Source organism: Oreochromis aureus, linkage group 9 (assembly GCF_013358895.1).
Source record: "Oreochromis aureus strain Israel breed Guangdong linkage group 9, ZZ_aureus, whole genome shotgun sequence".
Classification (NCBI taxonomy): domain Eukaryota; kingdom Metazoa; phylum Chordata; class Actinopteri; order Cichliformes; family Cichlidae; genus Oreochromis; species Oreochromis aureus.
In genome coordinates, this window is record NC_052950.1 from 12,366,279 (window position 1) to 12,387,875 (window position 21,597).

The following is a 21,597-nucleotide window of genomic DNA, read 5'->3' on the forward strand; positions in this document are numbered from 1 at the left end:
GAGGAAGTCAGACATATATTTAAAGTCACAAATTACCTACACACCCTCAAACATCTTTTTACCCACTTGAGTTTTTTTAAGCTTGTGCACGTTTACAGAATATTTATCAACATGAAACAATCCTGAATTATGTTCACATGTATAGAGAAGCTATGCAAACATAATGTGTTGAAAGATGAAGTAAAATGCAGATTTAGTGAAAACAAAAATTGTGATTTTCAACTCTGCTTTCCTTTTTCTTAAAAATGATCATGTATGTTATTAAATACATTTCATATATTTGGTGGAAATTTTGCTGGCCCTGTCCCCCTGGAGGTTACATTTCTTATTAACAAAAGAAAGAAAAACACTCATCTGCCATAATATTTTTAAGCTTGCCAAGACTGGGAGACACATTCTAAAAAAAAAGATTTACAATCAGGAACAAAAAACCCTGGAAACTTAGGGCCTGTCTCAATATGCGTACTTGTGCGTACTTGCGTTCTCGTGTACTCGTGATACGTCATCAGTCGGAGACCAAGTACTGTTCCAATTCGAAGTACGCATCAAGCCGAGAACACGAAAAATTCCCGGATGTGTTCTCGCTCCTCCCGTTTTGTCGAGCATGCATCGGTGGTGACTTGTGTGGACTTGGTACAGCTAAATATTCCAGAATGCATTTCGTCCAAAACTCAAATGCGGCAATGGCGGACGAGCGGGGCTAAAAACTTTTAAATATTACTCTTTCTGGGTCACAAAATAAACTGTTAAGTTATTTTCAAGCGAGAATGTAGCTGTGTAAACTTCAAATATCTGCTCGATTTATCAAGATATCATATATTTCCAAATGTGCTCCGACGTTTTCGGAGACGTCTGTGACCTGTGAGCTCCATAGCAGACAGCGAGGTCAAGGATCACTAGAGCCTAGTGTTTTATTTGTTCCTGAGCAAATCGGTTTGGCTGAGATTAAAGTTAAGCTTCATAATATATTACTCAAAGTTAAATTAAGAGGGGACGGCAGTAAAAACTCCGGACCTGTGACATCATCAAGTACGCTGGTGTTCCAATTGTACAAATCGCGAGTCCGTGCTCGCATTCTCGGCAAGTCCAGTCTCGCCGAGAACGCGAGTACAGACTCGCGTACTTAGAATTGAGAAAGGGCCATAGAGCAGGGAAACTGAAAATAGGCACCCCTGCCTACAACCCCCAAGAGGGAGGTCAGCGACCACACCAGAACATCCAGCAACTTGCACCCAAAATCAACAAGTAGCCAAATCCCGAGAGGGGCAGCAGGAAGCAGTAGGGAGGGGCAACCCCACTCTCCATGACCAAGTCCTACAGGGGCAAAGGCTCAGCAAGCCCCAGACTGAGGCCCAGCCATGCACAGACACACACACATTTACACACCCACAGCATTTACTCGCTCACACATACCCACCCACTTACAACACACAGGACTCTGTTGACCAACTTACTGAAAACAAATTCCTTCCACAGCGACTTTGCGCTGCCACAAGTCCATATGTTTTTTCTCTGAGGCTGATCTGTCACCAGTTCCTCGGTAGAAAGTGGAGGTGTGCTTTCTCCTCCAGGAAGGGCAGATGCTGCTGAGCCCGCTTGACAAATGATGCTGTCAATTATCTGTACTCCAAAAACTTGAACCTGCTTGCACAGGACTGCTGTCAATGATGCGGGGGTCAGTAATTATCTTCTTGGATTTCTCGATTCCTCAGAAACAGATTGTTACACTGGAGGAGAGGTCACTGTTAACCCCAATGGAACCCATCACAGTTGTGTGATGCAAATGCAGCTCTGCAGTCATGTGTCAGCAACCTGAACAGCAGTGGGCTCAGGACACAGCCCTGAGGGGAGCCGAGGGAGAAGGAGCTGGAGATGATGTTTCCTACTCTCGCTGACTGAGACACATTGGGTGCTGATGCCAAGGAGTGTCAGTTTGCTCACCAGCAGCTTGGGGATGATCTTATTGAATGCTGAGCTGAAGTCAACAAACAGCATTCATACATGACTGTTCTTCTCCTCCACATGTGTTAAGCTCAGGAGAAGAGCGTCCTCTGTGGAGTGGTTTGGCCTGTAAGCAAACTAGAATGGACAAATATGGGTGGTGGTGTAATGTGGTGCTTTACCAGCCTCTCAAAGCACTTGATCATTATAACAGTTAGTAAAATAGGGCAGTAGTCATGAAAACATGTGTTTAATATCAATGGTGTTTTTCATACATGCTCAGAGTGGTTTAGTCAGCATTTGATATGTGTACAAACTCTGAGCCCTCTGAAGCAGTGCAAAAAATAAGAAATAGGATAGGTTTCACATATTCCTTATTTCAGTGATACCACATCACAAAAATTATTGGAACTTGCTGCTGAAAATGCTTCTTATGTAAAATATATATTTATTTAGCAGTAATTATTATCATGTGACAGAATCTTATATAAACATATATTCATATAAAAAAATGACTGATTGGCTGCTGTGTCTCTGATGTATCTCTTCAGCCTAGTAACCAGAGTTGTGAGACAGTTTCTAATGTAACACTTCTAAGAAACATGTAAAAATGTCTGTAGTGTATTAGGTATCCACTGGGGTGGGCAGTGATAATGGAAGCTTATTAATTCAAGCATTTTAAATTTGCAAAGAACTGATATTATCATAGGATCATAGTACAGAATCTTTCTGTAAAACAGAGCTGGTTTTGATGCCAAACTGTGACTTTAATGCATATTGCTGTTGTTACTTTATTGCTTGCCAACAGTTAATGCTTGTTTTATGGTATTGTGTTTGTATGGGTGGATATTTTTTTATGAAGTTGAGTTTTCAACCTATTTAAATGTGCTCCACTGCAGTTCTCCAAAGAATCAACTTCACAAAGCTCAACTGTGCATTGGTTGAATGCTAATTTAACAAGCAACCCCCAACAAGGGCGGCATTAACAGCAGAGTTCACCAGGAATGGGACAAGCACAAAAAAACCCATCAAAGATAAAACAATACACAGAAAGTTCTTCTTGCTTTTAACACTCACTTTCACTTCAGCTTGCTTAATGTGACGCCCACCAGTGTATGGTCACAATTGTAATTATTTTGTAAATTGTTTTTTGATGTAAAAGACCTGATTTTATGGTGGTATTGCACTTTCATGAGTTATGGAGAATGTAATTGTGTGGCATTGCCACAATGGGGAGATAATATGGCGGTGAGTGCGACAGGCCGCTGCAACGCTTCTGTGCCTCAGACGAGGAAGAGCCTGCAGACCGAACGAAACTCATGTCTCCTGTCTCTGCTTTTCTGTTAAAAAAACAGGTTAGTAGTTCGAGCTTGCTAACTGCAATGCACACATAAAAGCAAGAAACCTTTTTCTGTCTTAGTTTAAAGACCATGAATGTTGTGAGAGAGTGTGTTCTCACAGATTGACAGAAAGCTAACCTTACCGCCATTTGTAATGGAAGCCGCCATTTCACTTGTATTCTAAAGAGGTAGCTGGTCTTATTACCTGTTTTATTTTATGACAAATGTAGCTCCTAGACACATCTCTTTTAATACTGACATTATTGGAAGTTACAGTTGATTAAGAATATTCCAACCTACTCAGTTATTATGTGTTAAATGTAAATACTCTGATGTATGCTGTTTTGTGGACGATTGCAAACTGTTTGTGAGCAATGGTAGAATATTTTTGTTTATCGTTTACAAATGTAATATGTTGAGAGATAAAGAATGTACAATGGTAATAATAAGAAGCAGGTTAATCGCAGTGTTGAGATTACTGCACAGAGATGTTATTGATGCTAAACAGCAGTAGAATTTGGACAGATCCAGAACAACACAAGTGTTCCCAAATGTTTCTGGTTTTACTTCATGAGTCATTCATCAGTGCAGCCATTCAGACAACAGTAGAGACCCATTTTTATTTATCTTACTTTAAATTTGGAGTGGCTCCTCCAACACCAATAATCATAAAACATGAGAAACTATGCAGTAGCACCACAGTAAGTACAGTTTAGCTGGTTGTGCAGCAAACAGTTGATTCCAGAAACCTTGACTGCCAAATATGTATCCCTTCCCATTATTCTCAGAAAATGTTAATCGTCAAATTGTAATGAATAATCTCTAGACCAGACATGAAGACTGAAGCGAGATCGATCAACTGCAGACCAGACAACAAACGACGGAGGCTCCAGAAAAGTGCAATCAAACGATGAGTTTATTAGCACCGGAGAAGACATATCAGGATATGTCCTCTGACAAAAATACATGTTGAGAACACTTTTAAAGCAGTGGGGTATCCGCCCCCCCATGGCGTCAACACAAGACAAAAGTTCATCGTGTACAGTCAATGGTATATCTTGTACATCTTCAATAGCTATAAACAGACATATAACAGACATATAACTTCCCCTTTCTGCAACACCTTCCATGCACAATCATAGTCTTAAGCCTTCAGAGTATCTGAGGGCTGGTTATTGCCTCCCGTCATCTGCTGCTAAGTAGGTAAAAGGGCAGCCAGTTACAAAAAGGTCAAAGACACTTGGGCCTTCGCTCAGGCCTGTTGCTAGATTTATGTATTGTAAGCATGCATGCAATTAACCTGCTATGTTCTCATCCTCCCTCAACATGTATCACCTGGACACTCTCACCAGTGAAGCTTAAAACCCTCTTGGATAGAACATCAACTCTAAACAAGCACAGATATGCAATGTGTATAAAATGATCATAACTACCCCTGTAAATAGAAAGGTCAATGTGATGACAAACATATTCAATGCAATATGAACCCTGTAAACAATATTACTGTTAAAATAATACTCTAAAACATGTTATTAATACATTCATCATAAGGCAGATTATATGATAGCAATAAAAGAATCTCTGAATCCCAACAAGACCAAGAAACAATCAATTTTCTTTTTTTGTGCCTTTTTTCCCCTCCAGTATTCAGTCACTCTCCATCTCACATCCAATTTCCAAACAGCCACTGGATTACTCTGACACAAAGCTTGTTGTTGAAATCTGAAATAAACTGAGGTTCACACAAACAGGTTGTCTTTATAAGTTTTATTTACCTTTGCAAAGAGGTCAAACAACAGCACAGACAGCAGTCTGCATGCTTTTCTTTTGAAAAGAGCAAGCACAAGCCGGGAATATTTACAGAGAGACGGTATCTACCTCCCATGTTCACAAAATACATTCAGGAAATTTTGAATAAATGATCATTTGTTCATCAACATGTGGTTTTAAGGTGAAAGGGAGAAAGGATAAATTACAAATTACCATTACAGCTTAAAGAGAAACGATGAACATAGACTATTAGACAAAGAGTGGTCAGTGGTTTTCTACACCGACCCTCTTGCATATTAATTTCAGGGAATTCCTTAATGAAGCCGTAAAATAGGAAGTACAATATTTAAACCAAGTACACAAACGGACTTATACATTTTTGTGATTCTTGATCTCTAGATAATTGTTATGTTTCCCCACCATAATGCAGCTACATCTTAATTTCTCCCAGAAGGATTAATCCCCAGTTAGTTTATGAGCTTAAGCTAAGTTGCGTGACTCTTGGCAGATCAGACATGTCACACTGAAATGAACTGACTGTGCCTGTAAAACTTACCAGACCTATCAGAAACATTTGGGCATGCTATTTTGCTCTGTTTAGTAAATCTGGCTCTAAAGGTGCAAAACTGAACAGTTTACTTTTGGGAAGACAGCACTGGCTTGAGGAATGATATTTCTGTAATACCATCTCTGTACTCAGAGTATGATGGTCATGTACAGCTGTTGAACATCAAACTATAAAGAAATATCCAAACATGTAAAGATTCTACTAATTCTACACCACTGCAGTGAATTAAGTGATACTTTAAGGTGGAGTTTGTCCTGCAAAAACTTTAGTGGATGTGTTGTGATGTGACTGTGTTCATCTGACAGATTTCTGTCTCTGGATTGTTGGAGCGTCTTGATCTGAACCAGCTGAGGGACAAAAAAAAAAAAAAAAAAAAAAAAAAAAGAATCAAATGAGAAAAAAAAATCCTTTTTGTTTTACTACAGACAAGTTAGTGTGTAGTTTTAAATGAGCAGAGATGAGAAGTAATGATGTACAAATACTTTGTTACTGTACTTAAGTAAATACAGATACCTGAAAACTGCTCTTAAGTAGTTTTTTGTATGAAAACCTTTTACTCCTAAATTTTACAATAAATATATGTACTTTCTACTACTAAAAAACCATGTGGCATAGTCAGGGGTTAAAGTAGGCTGCAACTTATGGCCCAGATGCTGTTTGTCACAGAGAGGGAAAAGAAAGAGCCAACTTCACTCAGAGATTGAGAAACATAAGAAAGACAGGACAGGAAGAAGAGAGATTAGATTTAAAGGCAACGACTGCTCGGTGGGATTCAATAAACTGGAAATTTAAAGCTCACATGTAAATCCTCATGTTTTTAATTGTGACAGTATGTTTCTTCATATTATACAAAAACTATGGCAGAACAACTCTTCAGTTCAGTGAAAGATAAACTGACGAGTTTGCTGTGTTGTGATGGATTTAAAGTGTGTGTAACTGGTGCACAGTGACTACAGTGCTCATGGTCAGCGTTAGGTTACATAAAAAGTAGCAGAGATTAATATGAATTTTAGCTGATAATTAATTCCACCTTAATACCAACAGTATATGGTATAATATAAATACAGCATAAACAGTGTACTGTCAGTATAGAGCAGTGGTCCCCAACCTTTTTTGCGCCACGGACCGGTTTATGCCCGACAATATTTTCGCGGACCGGCCTTTAAGGTGTCGCGGATAAATACAACAAAATAAAACTAGTACCAGTACCGAAAAAAAGAAGATTTATTCATAACACACGTGAAAAGACCCAGGAAAACCGAGTTAACGATAAAAACGATAATAAAATAACGCTGAAAACCGATAAAAACCCTGAAAACCATACATTTCACACCTGAGCCTCAACTCTCGCGGCCCGGTACCAAACGACTCACAGACCGGTACCGGTCCGAGGCCCGGGGGTTGGGGACCGCTGGTATAGAGGATGGAAATCAGTCAGGACAACTCATGAAACATCGACTTACATCTGTTTAAATTTAGTTGTGTACATCCACAAAAAGCAGTAAACCTCAGAGCAGCAGTTAAATCTACTGGAGCTCTCAATAGAAATTATTCTCAGTTGATGATTCTCTGTACTTTTGACACCTCTGCAAATGAGTTTATCATAGGAACATTTGTCTCACCACTCAAACATGCCCAGTGTGCTCACAAGCATTATGATTCCCACAGTCTTCACTATAGTGTAGACACCATCCAGTGTTCCACCTGTAATGCAACAAGATTTTAGAGCAAAGAAAACTGTATGAAGTGACAGAATAACAGTAAATACAACTTTTTCAGGTGAATCAAAATTTTGAAGAGGAAGAAGAGGAAGAGAGAGAGAGAGCCAAAGCCACAGACGCACAGAAGATTCAGGGTCATTTTTCTTCCCAGGATCCTCGCAGTATGTGGAGGGGTATCAAGTGCATCATTGACTACAAAACCAGGGATGCACAATGCCTCAGGGACAGGTGCAGGTGCCTTTCTGTGATTGGTGCATCCAGGGGACAGATTGTATGGATTGGCTGATGACCAGGAGACAACATATAAGAAGACACCGCCATGATCAGCGGGTCATTCATCCTCAGCCCATCCCAAACGGCAGACTTTCTGTTCCCTGTCTACCTATGCTTGTTTGATGCAAGAGCATGTAGGGGTGGAACGCCTTTTTGTTTGATTACAGTTTTCTCCTGTTTTCTTGTTAGTTAGGGAGGCAAGTCACTGTCGTTTGGTTTAATTCTTTTGAGTAGCTAAGTTTGATTTATCCTTGAGATAGGCTCCCTTTGTTATTTTGGCCTCAGGTCCACCAGGAAGTTACAATTCGCTCCCTTCCTTTGTTTTGAAATTCACTCATTGTAAATAAATCACCGTTAAAAATTATTAATTGTGTAAATGGTAAATGGACCGATTCTTATATAGCACTTTTTTACTCTCCCGGAGTACTCAAAGCGCTGTATACAACATGCCTAATTCACCCATTCATACGTGCAAACTAATAAACATTCACACTCTGATGAACGCATCGGAGGGCATTTTGGGGTTACTATCTTGCCCAAGGATATTTGGCATGCAGACTGGGGGATCCAGGAATCGAAGCACCAACCTTCCAATCAGTAGCTGATCCAGGTGGTCCAGCCAGGTGGTAGAGCCACAGTGTGTTGTGCTACTTGGGGTCAGACGGGGATGGATCACCTTTATGTTATGGTCTGGCCACCCCTAGAGCGCCCTAACTAACTATCTATTTCAAACACTTTACAGACTTTAAAGATTGAATTCACTGGAAAAAAAAAAGTTAAATAATTGCTGTGACTGACTTTTACCTTCACAGTAAGTAAGAGTTAGATGAATCTCTGCTGATGTCTGATTACCCAGATCATTAGTGGCCACACAGTAATAAACTCCTCCATCTGTTACATTGAAGCTGTAAATCTCTCCTTCAGATACTTTCACAGCTCCATCTCTGCTCTTCTTGAACCAGGTGAAGCTGCTGACTGGAGGTTTGGCTCTGCTGGAGCAAATCATGTTCACCCAGCTGCCTGCTGACACCAAACCTGACGGACTGATGAAAGCAGAGGTGTACTTAGGAGCATCTGGAGAGCATGACACAGATTACACTCATTACAAACAGCTGACCTCCCATGAATCATGATGAGCTGACAGGATCAAGCAACAAACTCTGATTGTCTTACATGAAACACTGAGAGTCTCTTCTGTCTCTGCTGTCTTGGTGTCTTTTCCTTGGTTCACAGGATATCTGGCAGAGCAGCTGATCTTCTTTCCATCATGTGTGTCTGACAGAGTGATGGTCTGCTGGATTTTAGTTGTAAAGCTTCCATCTGTGTTTTCCTCTATTTTGTTGTGAGAGTCTTGTTGGAGATTCCAGGTGAGTTGAGGAGGGGAGTGTGGACAGGGAGTGAGAGCTGAGCAGGTTATAGTGACAGACTCCTTCTCCTTCAGATCACCTGGGATTGTAATATTGGGCCTCCAAGGAGAATCTGTGGTTTCACATGGAACATATTTAAAATAAAGAGCACAAAATCTTTCAAACTAATCATGTGATCCTATCCTCCTGAATTCACATAGAAGTGCAATAATGTAATCAAGTTCTGAACAAAGCAGCAGAAATTAAAAGAAGGAAATATTAACATCCTGTTAATGTCAGGATGTTAGTGATAATTATCATTGTGACTAACATTACCTCAGCAGTTACTAATTAAAAATTGTCAAGGCTAATGCTGTGGGCCAGCAGGATGTGGACCCAAATGCAGGACTCAGAAACAGGAAGTTAACTGAAAGTGTAGCTTTATTTGCTGGAACACCGTTTATAAGAAGTAAACTTTAGAAAAGCAAACCAAGAACCTCAAACTTGAACTAAAACAAACTAGACTCAGAAAACTAAAACTAGGAAGCATAGACTAGAAGAGGTAACTGGGAACTAAAACATCACCTGAAAGCAGAGGGCGAGACACAGCACGGCAAAGGGGTAGGTGAGGTTAACAACATGACACAGACAGAGAGAACCACAAGGCTTAAATACACAAACAGACAACAAGAGGATGGGAACAGCAGAAACAAATCAGAGCTAATGAGACACAGGAAGCAACTCAGACTAAACTCAAGCCACATGAGCTTAACACAAAGACATCAGTTAACCCAGGGGTGTCCAAACTTTTTTCACTGAGGGCCACATACATACAAATATAGGAGGGGCTGGGCCACTTACTAGAAATTAGGTATATAACCTTAACTGTAGCGTATTAAAGTTAGAAAAATCATTTAAAAGTGGTCAAATGTGTTATATTGTTGAATATAATTAAAGACAAAACTGCCTTCATCACAGCTTTCCATAAATGGATCTTTATTGATTTATTCAGAAAAAGTTTTTGTATTGTCTTTGTCTGTATACCGAGCTTCTTATTAAATGCACGCACACACCGATCTCTGCTCCGATTCCACTTTATTCCCTATTCTCATTTTTTCCTCTGGAGCTTCTTGCTCGCCAGTAGAATACACACATTTCAGCAACACAGTGCCATCTAGCGGCTGATGCAAACATAGGTCAACATGTTACATCTCCCTTCTTAAAAAAAAAACAAAGCAACTCAGGCTTGTAAAATTTGTAAGGCAACTGAAATTACGGGAATAACATCCTGAGTAACATCCATTAATAACATAGCATTCGGCTCAATACTGGGTACATCATTACCATAATAAACAGATGCATTTAGTGACATCATTGAAACAACAAACATGTGAACAGCTTTTTTTCCTTTTTTAGGGCAGCGATCCGCCTGCACCCTTTACAATATTACAGGTCCAAGACCTGTCTTGGTTTAGTAACACGCCCATATCGAGTCGTGTATCCGGGTGTTGTAATGTCTTTATCAGGGGCTCCACAGGCGGGGCTGAGAAAAACCACAGCGCTGTCATTGCTGTTGACTGTTGGTTGAATGAACTCCTCACTTCCCACGCTGTTTCTGCTTTCGCGGAGGTGTCGGCGGTTACGGTGATAAACTTGTCCTGTATCTGTGGTTATGTTGTAGCTTCTGGACGTGTCGGCACAACGTGTGACCACAGCTGGTTTCCAGGAACCATCTTGTTGCCGGAACCGGACCGGTGTGCCAGGATATAGTTGAGGCAGAGGTCGGGCTGTTCTGTTGAAATAAGTCTGCTGGCGCTGCTGGCAGACTTCTCTCCTCTCACGCACTGTTTGCTGGCAAACTACTTGGGGTTCCAGCTGTTTTGGTGTTGCAGGGAGGATGGAGCGGAGTCTCCGGCTCATGAGTAGTTGTGCAGGCGACTTTAAGTTGTCCACAGGGGTGTTCCGGTATTCTAATAGGCTCAAGTAGGGATCCTTATGTTCAGCTTTGGCCTTGTCCAGTAGTTTTTTTGCTGTCTGGACAGTCTTTTCGGCTAGGCCGTTGCTCTGTGGGTAATGGGGGCTAGTAGTGGTGTGGGTGAAACTCCATGACTTTGCAAACTGTTGGAACTTACTTGAAGCATAGCACGGGCCGTTATCACTAATCACTGACTCTGGAATACCATGCCTGGCCATGGCTGACTTTAGTTTGTGGATCACTGCTTCCGCAGTGCAGCTGTGTAGTCTTTCCAACTCGAAGAATCTACTGTAGTAATCTACGATGATGATGTAGTCTTCCGAGTTCCAAGTGAACAGATCGGTGGCTATGACCTGCCATGGTCGTTCTGGTATTGCATGTGACAGCAGGGGTTCCTTGGGGTTAGCAGCTTGTCTCTCCTGGCATGTGCTGCAGGCTCCGACTGCTTCCTCAATCTGCTTTCCCATGCCTGGCCAAAACAGAAGGTCTCTGGCTCTGTTTTTACTCTTTTCTATGCCCATATGGCTGGAATGAATCCGATCTATCATGTCCTTTCTGAGCCTTTTTGGGATGATCATTTTCTCACCTTTAAACATGATCCCGTCTATCAGTGAGATCTCATCCCTGTGGTTCCAAAACTCCTGGATGTCAGGCGGACATTGAGACCTTTTATCTGGCCATCCACTCAATGTGGTCCTTCTCAGAGTGTTGAGCTGAGGGTCCTGGGCTGTTTCGTTTCTTATCTCTGAGAGTCTCTGATCACTGACAGGCATGTTGCTGAGGACTGAGTGGATCTGCGCATCCATCCCGTCACATAGTGATTTATCGTGGAACTCTATGGATTTCCGGGAGAGCGTGTCGGCTACCGGGATGTCTTTCCCTGGCGTGTGGATGATGCTGATGTTGTACTTTTGCAGCTGTAGTATCATCCTCTGTAGCCGTGGTGGTGCTGATGCTAGTGGTTTTTTGAGTATGGACTCGAGTGGCTTGTGGTCCGATTCAATGGTCACATGTCGACCGTACATGTACTCGTGGAACTGCTTGCAGCCGAAGAGAACAGCATACAGCTCCTTTTCTATTTGGGCATAGTTCTGCTCAGTACTGTTAAGTGACTTGGATGCGTAGGCGATTGGCTTGCCGTCCTGCAGCATCACAGCACCGAGGCCACTTTTGGATCGTCAACCTGGAGTCGTGGCGCTTTCTTGGGGTTGAAGAAGGAGAGAACTGGGCCTGGTTCTCTAGTGATCAGCTCCTTCATTTGTTGAAAGGATCCGTCATGGTTCTTGTCCCATACAAACTCACTGTCCTGCTTTAACAGCTGGCGGAGCGGTGCGTTTATCTCTGACAGGTGTGGGGCAAATCTTGCAAAATAATTAACCATCCCCAACACTGTTTCCAGTTCTGCCCTGTTCTGTGGGGGCGCCATGTCTTGGACTGCTTTTACTTTTTGTGGATCTGGTTTTAGTCCTTCGTGTGACAATGTGTGACCGAAGTAACTGACCTCTTTGACGCAGATGGTGCACTTGTCAGGGTTCAGTTTTACACCTCTCTCCCTGCTGCGCTGCAGCATGGCCCTCAAGTTGTCGTCATGCTCCTGTTTGGTTGCTCCGAAGACCAACACATCGTCCACAATGGCTGCCACGCACCTCAGGCCCTCGTAGGTCTCATCCACGCGTCGCTGGAATTCATCCTGGGCTGAGATTATGCCGAAAGGCAGCCTGAGGAAGCGGTACCTGCCAAACACAGTATTAAATGTGGTTAACAGAGATGATTCGTGGCTTAGCTTAATGGCCCAGTAGCCTGATCTGGCGTCCAAAACACTAAAATACTTGGCCCCAGCAAGTTTTGTGGTGACATCCTCCAAGGTGGGTAGAGGGTAATGGGGTCTTTGTATAGCCTTGTTGAGGGGTCTGGGGTCCAGACATACTCTGAGTCTGCCTGTCTTGGGTTTTTCCACGACAACAAGTGCATTCACCCAGTCCATAGGATCCGTCACCTTGCATATGATTTGATTCCTTTCCATGCTGTCAAGCTCGTCTTTGAGTCGGGCTCGCAGAGCGATGGGAATCCGACGAGGTGGGCTGACTGTGGGTGCGACGTCTGGGTTTACATGGAAACTGCATTCACCAGGAAATTCTCCTATCCCTTTGAACACGTCAGCATACTCGTCTAGTATTGCCTGCGAACTGTTGGTTGTCTTGTTTCTTTCCTCCGTCACTGCCATCACGATCCTGACCAGGTTTAGGTCACGGCAAGCTTTCATTGCTAATACAGGTGGGGCGCTTGTGTTAACAACATGGAACTCCAACGTGCGGGTTTTGTCTTTGTGTTTGCATTTTAGCTGGCATTTCCCTTCCACGCTGAGTGAGTGTCCCCCGTAATCTGTAAGCTTGTGTGTGACAGGCTTCAGTGCCACATGTGGGAAGAGTGTCTGGAACATGTTGGCTGGAATTGTGTTTGCTTCTGCCCCAGTGTCAACTTTAAACCTCACTGCCTGTGGGGGGAAACCAAGTTGCATGTCTGCATATGCTTGCTCATCATTTCTTCCTTCATTTTCTATGGTGATGCTATCAATGTAGAAACAGTCTTGCTCCTCATCTGTGTCCTTAGTTGTCATTTCTATGTTCTCTCTCACAGTGTGTACTGATTTGAGGTGGGCTTTTGCCTGCGAAGGGAGTTTTGACCTGCATGCTCTTGCAAAATGGTTCATTGTCTTGCATTTTGAACATTGCTTCCCTTTTGCTGGGCAGATGTCTTTATTAGTGTGTTGTCCGGCACAATAGCTGCATGTTTTTAGCGTTACATTAGCGTGTCCTTTTGGTTTCACGCTTCTTGTTTCATTTTCTTGTCTGTGCGGTTTCCTGCCGATGGCGTGCACAGTTTCTTGGCCCCTGGAGTGACCCATAGATCTTAGCTGTTGCTTTGCTAGCTCGTGTGATCGTGCTATATCTATAGCTTTCTCTAGCGTGAGCTCTGCACCTTGGCTGAGTAGCTTTTCTCGGACGTGTGGCGAGTTAGTGGCAAATACGATGCGATCCCTGACCATTTCATCTGTATTTGGGTACCCACAGTCTTTAGCAAGCAGTTTCAGTTCTGTAATAAACTGTTCAAACGCCTCATTTTCACCCTGCATCTTTTCATGGAACTTATATCTGGCGTAGATTGGGTTAGCTTTCGGTGTGATGTAATCAGTGTACTTATCGTAGTACGTCTGAAGCCTTCGGGAGTCGTCTGCAGTGAGCGTCCACGTGTTGTAGACGCCCGTCCCTTTCTCACCGACCCATAGAAGAAGGTAGCTGCATTTGTCTGCCTCCTCCTTCCCCCGAAGAGGACCAGCGAACATTAGCTCGGCGTGCTGCTTAAAACGCCGCCATGCCTCGGGCAGGTTGCTAGAGTCCCAATCCATGCGCGGTGTGGGAACGCCGTAAGCCTCCATGTCTGCGCTGTCCGACGGCGAGGGATTGCGTAGAAAACCGCTACTCTGACACCATGTATTGTCTTTGTCTGTATACCGAGCTTCTTATTAAATGCACGCACACACCGATCTCTGCTCCGATTCCACTTTATTTCCTATTCTCATTTTTTCCTCTGGAGCTTCTTGCTCGCCAGTAGAATACACACATTTCAGCAACACAGTGCCATCTAGCGGCTGATGCAAACATAGGTCAACATGTTACAGCTTTGGTAGCTCATTCTCAGAACAGCAGCAGATTTCCTCTTGGACAGAAGATTTACAGCACAGAGAAAAAACAATAAAGGGGAAAATGGGACGGGTACATTTCAAGCTTGTTATTTAAGTTCTTAGGCTTAGCAACACACCTATTAACGTTCGTTTGAAACGGTTATCAACATTAACAGACTGAACTGGACTTAATAACATGAGTGCATATAATTTTAGTAAATTATTCTGGTGAGTATCAGCTGCGCTGGGTATGTAAATCGGGCCATCCAGCCGCGGTGCTGATCGTACGCCACTCGTGCCAAAAATCCGGACAAATGTCACTTGATCAAGGAGCAGATCTGCATCAGATGAGATCAGCTGACTTTGCGTGTGCATACGCTGCGCACAGCGGTGTGTACTCTGTTAACAAGAAAAACGCATATAAGAAAGTGGTGCGCAAAAGCAGGGTAGTGACAGAATTGATGCGCATTATTGATATTTGAAGCATGTGTACCTGCACATGCATGCTTATTAACACACGGGTACTGTGGAATATATTTTTTACTCACCTAAAGCGCTCGTGCTCTCGTCCACTCCCCGCAAAAAAACATTAGCAGCTGTGCTGCGTCTGTGGCATTGGTGCTCGGATCGCATGCGATGGGAGTAAAAATCAAAAGCACAGCTTTATCAGACAGTTGCAGTTTAATGTTGGCTGACAGTCTTCAGTGCGTGGCACAACTGTATTTCTGGACATGCTGACGTTGTTGAAGTCCTGCACTTTTTCCGGGCACGTTATTTCGGTGACTTTAACGAGACAGCGTTTTATGAGGTCTCCATCTGAAAAAGGCTTGCCATGTCTTGCGATGAGTTGGGCGACCTCATAGCTGCTATTGGAGCCTTTTCCTGGACAATTTGAGCACGAAAAAAATACTGTTGCTGACCCCGCAGGATAGCTACCCTTTGCTTTAATTTCTGCTCTCACTCAGCACCAGTGTAGGATGCATAGGCCTGATGTATAAGCCGTGAGACCAGTTTTCCCGTGCTTCACTCGTGTACGTCAGTTTGAAAAGGAAAAAGAACTCCACGGGACTCCGATGTGAAAAGATGTAACAAAAAATTTATTCCACAGTTTGCATCTTACAGGAGTGGTCAGGTTTAACTTATCCTCAACAAATAACCTACTACGGTAGGAAAACCGTGTGGCTCTGTTCTACCCTGCTGCCAGCGTATAGCTTATACCGTCTTAACTCTTTTTCTCTCTCCCCCTCCGCACATGCATGCGCTAATTTGCATACATCGGTGATGCCCAGATTTTACTATAAACACGAGTCTTTAAGGCACATGTATTCATGATACTACGTAACCAAACCAACACAGCAATAAAATAATTTTAGTTCCACCATAAACACGCATTTACTTCCTAAATTATTAATTACACAAACAAGCTTAACAACAGCGAAATATAAATACTAAACATATGAACTATCTTAACTTGGCTCCCACATACTGGCCCCTAATTGTGACTCTATTACACAATTACCAAATTAAACTTGTGGAGCCAAAGTACACAAACTTCAGTCTCTGCAGTTGATTACGTCAGTCCGATTCCTGCAGAAGGCAAATCTTCGTAATGGGCCTTTCCAGTACACTCGTTTTGGTTTTGATCCTAACCTGCCGCACCATTCCTGCCTTGTCCGAGATGGTATGGATTACTTTCCCTGTAATCCAAGAGTTGCGTGGGGCTGTATCGTCAACAATAAGCACAATGTCTCCAACCAAAAAGTTGCGAGATGGACGGGTCCACCTTTGCCTCTCTTGAAGTTGCGGCAAATATTCCCTTGCCCATCGTTTCCAGAATATTTCCGACATGTATTGCACTTGCTTCCATCTTCTTCTTGCGAAGAGATCTTGCCTGTCGAACAGTCCGGGAGGAAGAGATGGTTTATTCCTGAGCAGCAACAGGTGATTGGGAGTGAGTACTTCCAGATCATTTGGATCGCTGGACGCCTTGGTTATTGGCCGACTATTAATAATGGCCTCTGCCTCACACAGAAGTGTATGCAGGCTCTCTTCATCCAGTGTCTGCAGCCTCAAGGTAACGTTAAGGATTTTCTTCACTGACTTGATTAATCTCTCCCAGACCCCTCCATAATGGGGTCCTGAGGGAGGGTTGAATGTCCACTGAATGCCTTGTTGTTTTAGGTGGTCTTCAATTTTGGACACATTCCATTCAGCAATGGCTCTTTTAAGTTCACGCTCTGCACCAATGAAGTTAGTTCCATTGTCAGAACGAAGGATCTTTATCTGGCCTCGTCTGGCTATGAAGCGACGGAGAGCATGGATGAAGGAATCTGTGTCCAGCGAGGCTGCCATCTCCAAGTGTATCGCATGAGTAGTTAGGCAGGTGAAAATGACTCCATACCTCTTCACCGTACTTCGACCACGTTTGATCTCGAACGGAACAAAGTAGTCCACTCCGCAGTTAGTAAATGGAGGGTCATCTGGCAGAACTCTGTCTCGGGGCAGGTCGGCCATCTGCTGCTGTCCTGCAACTCCATGCGCACGCCGGCAGGCAATACACCTAGCGAGTATTTTTCTTACTGCAGAGTTGGCACCGGGTACCCAAAATTTTGTTCTCAACTTGGAGATAACATGATTGCGACCACAATGAGCCAAGTTCTCATGTATTTCTCTAAGGATAAGCTTTGTGACGTGAAGATCCTTCTTCAGGATTGCTGGCCGCTTAGACTCCTCGGGTAGAGCCGCTCTGCTGAGTCGCCCTTGCAACCTCTCATCCACTTGCCCTCTAACTTGGACCTTTAAGGTGCTGTCCTTTATATCGCCGAACAATGGATGCAAAACTTCTTTGGCCTGCTTATTGACAAACTCCGCCAGATCTGCAAACTTGACTCTGCGCTTTTCCTTGTCTAGGACCCCACAAGCAAATGTTCTCCACCTTTCTCTCAGCTTGTACGGAAGCTTGGAAACGATAGCACGCATGTTGGCCGTGTTATCCAACTTCTCCATGTACTCCACATCCATCATTGCATTATGACATCCAGTAAGGTAGAGGCCGAAAGCATGCAGAGCCTCTCCATCATCTGACTTGATGGTTGGCCAGTTAAGAGCCTTGTGAATGTATGCCACTGATATCTTGTAGGCATTACCAAAGTGCTCTTCCAACAGTCTCTTAGCCGCTTGATATCCATGTGGGGTTCCATATGAAGACAACTGCGTATCAATTCTCGTGGTTGCCCACTTGTGTACTGTTCCATGTAGTACAATCGATCCTTGTCGCTCTCTGTTCTATCCTCCACACCATGTTCAAATGCTCGCATGAACAGCCGATACTCCAATGGGTCCCCTTTAAACACAGAAATGTTCTGCGGGGGCAACGTAGCTAACTTCTGCTGCTTAGTTAGCACTTCTCGACCACATCCTGTAAAGCACTTGGTGTCTGTGGTAGCTGGGAGGTAACAGTGTGTGTTTGCTGTGCATTTTGGAGAATGTTCTTCTTCTGTGCTTGTCTTTCTCGCGTGGGGGAAGGACTATTTGACTGCTGTGAAGTAAATAAATTTCCAACTCTATGCGATGCCACGTAGGAGTTCATTCCATCCCGAGTGGATACGCGACTGGATGCCTTGGATGCACGACTTTCATATTCCGATAAGATCTTGATCTTTGCCTCATTTGCTGCAAGAGCTGTTTGTATTTCTAACTCCTCCTTTTCAGCTTGGAGCTTAGCCTCCCTTTCCTCCAGCAAGCGCTTCTGTCTTAAAGATGATGCCTTAATCAATAGAGTAGCTCGCTCCACCTCTGCCTTCATGCGTGGATCGACACCGATGACGATGCACAGGAGCCACGTTCTGAAAATGCCTTATCACTGCGTTTTGAGACAGATGCATTAGATATGCTGTCAGATGGATCCACATCTTCATTGCATTTTTCAGCCTCCACAGCACGCATGGCCATCTTGTCAATCCAAGCCGAAGCTGTCTCAGCAAAAGCCTTGAAGGAATCAGCCTTAGGTTCAAACCATTTTTCCTGGTCTTTAGTTAAATCCTCCTCCGGCATTTGCTGGAGTACCTCTTTAACATTTGTGTTCAAATCACAAAACTCTCCAAAACGCTCATTAAAATCCTTCATTAACTGTGTTGCTTCTGTTAGGCTGGCATCACATTCATTTTCCATCAGCTGGCGCACTTGTTTCACTGTGCCTGTTAATTTGGCTAGCTTGGCCTTCCGTAAATTAACAACACGTTGCAGCCTTTCCTCCATAGCTTTAGGTGTGATTTTCACCGCCCTAGCTTCCATTTCTGCTACAGTGTCTTCTTCTTCTTCGTTCATGGTATTACTTTCCCGAATAGCAACGACAAAATCCTTATTTTATCATCCAAAAATCATGCAGGTTGGCTACCACACAGCTCAGCATCCACAATGACTCAGCACTTTTTTCCTCGTGAATTAGCTCCACTTACTCACGTTTCTCGTCGCTGCAGCGGCTTGGGTTTTTCCTTCTTAGTCGATTGAATTAATCCACAACGAGCGGGTTTTCCTACAAAATGTATAAGCCGTGAGACCAGTTTTCCCGTGCTTCACTCGCGTACGTCAGTTTGAAGAGGAAAAAGAACTCCACGGGACTCCGATGTGAAAAGATGTAACAAAAAATTTATTCCACAGTTTGCATCTTACAGGAGTGGTCAGGTTTAACTTATCCTCAACAAATAACCTACTACGGTAGGAAAACCGTGTGGCTCTGTTCTACCCTGCTGCCGCGTATAGCTTATACCGTCTTAACTCTTTTTCTCTCTCCCCCCTCCCGCACCGCATGCGCTAATTTGCATACATCGGTGATGCCCAGATTTTACTATAAACACGAGTCTTTAAGGCACATGTATTCATGATACTACGTAACCAAACCAACACAGCAATAAAATAATTTTAGTTCCACCATAAACATGCATTTACTTCCTAAATTATTAATTACACAAACAAGCTTAACAACAGCGAAATATAAATACTAAACATATGAACTATCTTAACTTGGCTCCCATACCTGATGTTTGGTTTCATAATGACGTCGTACATTATACTCTTTCATAACTGCCACGGTTTCAGTGCAGATCAAACAGACACACGTCCCCTTTAATTCTTTGAAGAAATATTCACTCTCCCACCGTGTCTGAAATTTTCTGCACTCACTTTCTACCTTTCGCTTCTTTGGTTCTGCCATGTTTGGTAACTTGGGGTAAATTTCTTCTGTGATTGTCCTTTTTGGTAGACAAGCTGCCTTGATCAACAGTAGCTCCCCCTGGTGTTAAAACTAAGAAGTGCAATACACTCAAGCAAAAGTTGAAGTGCGGGCCATTTTCTATTCTATTTATAAAATTACTTGAGGGCCAATTAAAAATGGACCACGGGCCAAGGACTTTGGACACCCCTGAGTTAAGGCAACAGGGAGGAAACAGACGTGGGACCAGGACAGGCACAGAGACACAGAACAGAAGGCGCTCAAAACACAAAACAGAAACCAAACCCTAAGAACAAGAAAATTTTAAGAATTAACTTGAAACACAAGATAATAGTAATCAAAACCAAAACCACTGAGTCAACAGACGATGACAAAAATAAACAACTCACTTTGAGTTTAAAAAAATCCTAACATGTTATAAAATTAAAACTAAAATTTCTTTACCTCTGACTGTTATTTGAAGAGGATCACAAGAAGCTGTTGACTTGAGTGGTTCACTCTCTACTCTGAAGAAGTATGTGTCTGTGTATGTGGTGGTTAAATTAGAAAACAGAGTGGTGCAGTTTCTCTGACTCAGGTTCCCAGTAATACTCATTGGATAGATGCTAACTGCTCCATTACTGTTGAAGATCACATTGTTTGGATAAATGCCAAATCTAGAATCATTTTTAATCCACACTCCAAAAATTTTTCTTGTCCTGCTAAATCTCTGTTCTTCTTTGGGTCTGAAGCTACACGGGATGTGCAAACAAGATCCACTCAGTGCTTCCAGCTTCTTTGGTGCAGTTACAAAAAGGGCATCAGGGCAGTCAGCCAAAGCACCTGCAAGGATAGTTTCATGGTTAATCCATCCACACATTAAATACTGTAAGAAAATAAAAAGAATGCTGCTCCCAAAAAAAACTTTAAACAAACTTTGATCAAAGTATTATTATCATTATGTTTCTGTGTCTGTATGTTTTATGTAGAAACAAACTGATATTTTCCCTCTCTTGTTTCTACATAAAGCTTTTCAAGACATAAACAGAAAAAAATTGCTCTGTTTTCACTTTGATAAATTTCACACTATAAATGATTCAAAAATGTCTTAGAATGACCGAATAAGCAGCTCACCTGAAAAAAAGACGACCATCAGTAACATCCCGACTGTCACCATGTTCAGAAACTCATTCCCTGCATTTGTGAACAAAAATGATTTTTTATTTAAATGATTTCACACATGGAGCTTTTATACTGTACTGGTGTGTTTCAAAACCAGTTAACAATAAAAACTTTCAGATTTTCCATTCTTTTATTACCAAAGATGAAGAAAATCTAAAGAGCTGTGTGATTTGAAACCGCTTGAAATAAGAAAACAATAACATAACAGTTCCTGGAAAACTGAAGCATCAATAAATAAAATATGTATGCATCTCTCAGTAAAAGAAGAATAAACAAAAGTTTTTGTGACAAGCAGCAGTAAAATGTTTCCTTACCAAATGCACCCAAGTGAAGATCTCACAGTGACAAACATTTAGCCTAGTTGTCCTTAGATTTAAAAAAAAAAAAGTACAAAAAAACATGTGGTTCAAGACAGTTCAATAAGTCAGTTTTGTCTGGTTGCAAAGCTGCTAGAGGTGTAACATGATGCCCCTGAAATACAGGAGTGCAAAAAGTGTCAGTTTTTAGCTTCCTGCAAACATCCTGTGACAGAGGAAGTCAGACATGACAGCACCTTAAGTCTGAAATTACTTCCTCACCCTCAAAGACTT

The 21,597-nt window shown here is 42.6% G+C and overlaps 1 protein-coding gene across 1 annotated transcript; it reads right to left on the bottom strand.

Annotated features, from left to right (window-relative positions):
- Positions 1-5,051: 5,051 nt before the first annotated feature.
- Positions 5,052-21,456, bottom strand: LOC116333215 (myelin-associated glycoprotein-like). Its single transcript, XM_039617565.1, has 7 exons — positions 21,322-21,456; positions 20,960-21,019; positions 20,291-20,668; positions 8,787-9,092; positions 8,418-8,687; positions 7,242-7,323; positions 5,052-5,966 (listed from the first exon to the last, which is right to left on the bottom strand). Exons 2-7 carry the CDS (start codon positions 21,000-21,002, stop codon positions 5,885-5,887), a joined length of 1,161 nt encoding a protein of 386 aa, XP_039473499.1. The 5' UTR covers positions 21,003-21,019; positions 21,322-21,456; the 3' UTR covers positions 5,052-5,884.
- Between the last annotated feature and the right edge of the window lie 141 nt (positions 21,457-21,597).

Bases quoted from the DNA above. Each gene is read 5' to 3' on its own strand.
- LOC116333215 (XM_039617565.1), bottom strand. From the start codon at position 21,002: ATGGTGACAGTCGGGATGTTACTGATGGTCGTCTTTTTTTCAG. The intron at 20,669-20,959 runs GTGAGCTGCTTA...CTATCCTTGCAG, and splicing joins GATGGTCGTCTTTTTTTCAG to GTGCTTTGGCTGACTGCCCT. The intron at 5,967-7,241 runs GTGAGACAAATG...TTTGTCCCTCAG, and splicing joins ACACTGGGCATGTTTGAGTG to CTGGTTCAGATCAAGACGCT.